The sequence below is a fragment of the Mandrillus leucophaeus genome, unplaced genomic scaffold (assembly GCF_000951045.1).
Source record: "Mandrillus leucophaeus isolate KB7577 unplaced genomic scaffold, Mleu.le_1.0 Scaffold731, whole genome shotgun sequence".
NCBI classification, from domain to species: Eukaryota; Metazoa; Chordata; class Mammalia; order Primates; family Cercopithecidae; genus Mandrillus; species Mandrillus leucophaeus.
Window position 1 is genome coordinate 476853 of NW_012107931.1, and position 501 is coordinate 477353.

Consider the following 501-nt stretch of genomic DNA (forward strand, 5'->3'; position numbering starts at 1 on the left):
AGCCCCGCAGCCTCGGGACGGCGGGCCCTCGCGATCGCAGGCCGAGCAGGCACAGGTGGCCTGGAAACGCGCGAAGTGGGCAACTTCCACACTTCCCGAGCACGCAAACATTCCCTGCCCAAGCGCCGGCTCTACCCCGGGAAGGCGCCATTACGAAGGCCTGCGATCACCGGCAATCGCGCGCTTCGACGGCAAAGCCCCGTCAGGTCGCGCGCCGGCTTGGGCCGCCGGAGAGTCAGTGTGGGGTGGCTCGAGGCTCACTCACAGCGACGCAGCCCCAGTAGGTCCCTTCCCTCTTACCTCGGCCTCCCACGCCGCCCCAATTTCCTGGGGTGCTTCTCCCCACACCTCCTTCGGGGGCCCGGACCCCCGCCCCTGCCCACCGGTGGGATGTGGAAAGCGTCATTGTGAACTGCCCGGGCCTCCCGGAGGGTCGGAGTCGTAAAGCGGCCAGCCGGGTCCGCCCTGCCCTACCTGTGGGGCTCCGGACAGCGGCGGCGG

The 501-nt window shown here is 70.3% G+C and overlaps 1 protein-coding gene across 1 annotated transcript in view; it reads right to left on the reverse strand.

Moving 5' to 3' along the window:
- GINM1 (glycoprotein integral membrane 1) overlaps window positions 1–501 on the reverse strand; it is a gene marked incomplete at its 5' end in the record, with an annotated part of 35673 nt that extends 35172 nt beyond the window's left edge. The window contains one exon of the mRNA XM_011965665.1: window positions 475–501. Coding sequence (XP_011821055.1) covers window positions 475–501 — 27 coding nt within the window. The remainder of the gene's footprint in view (window positions 1–474) is intronic.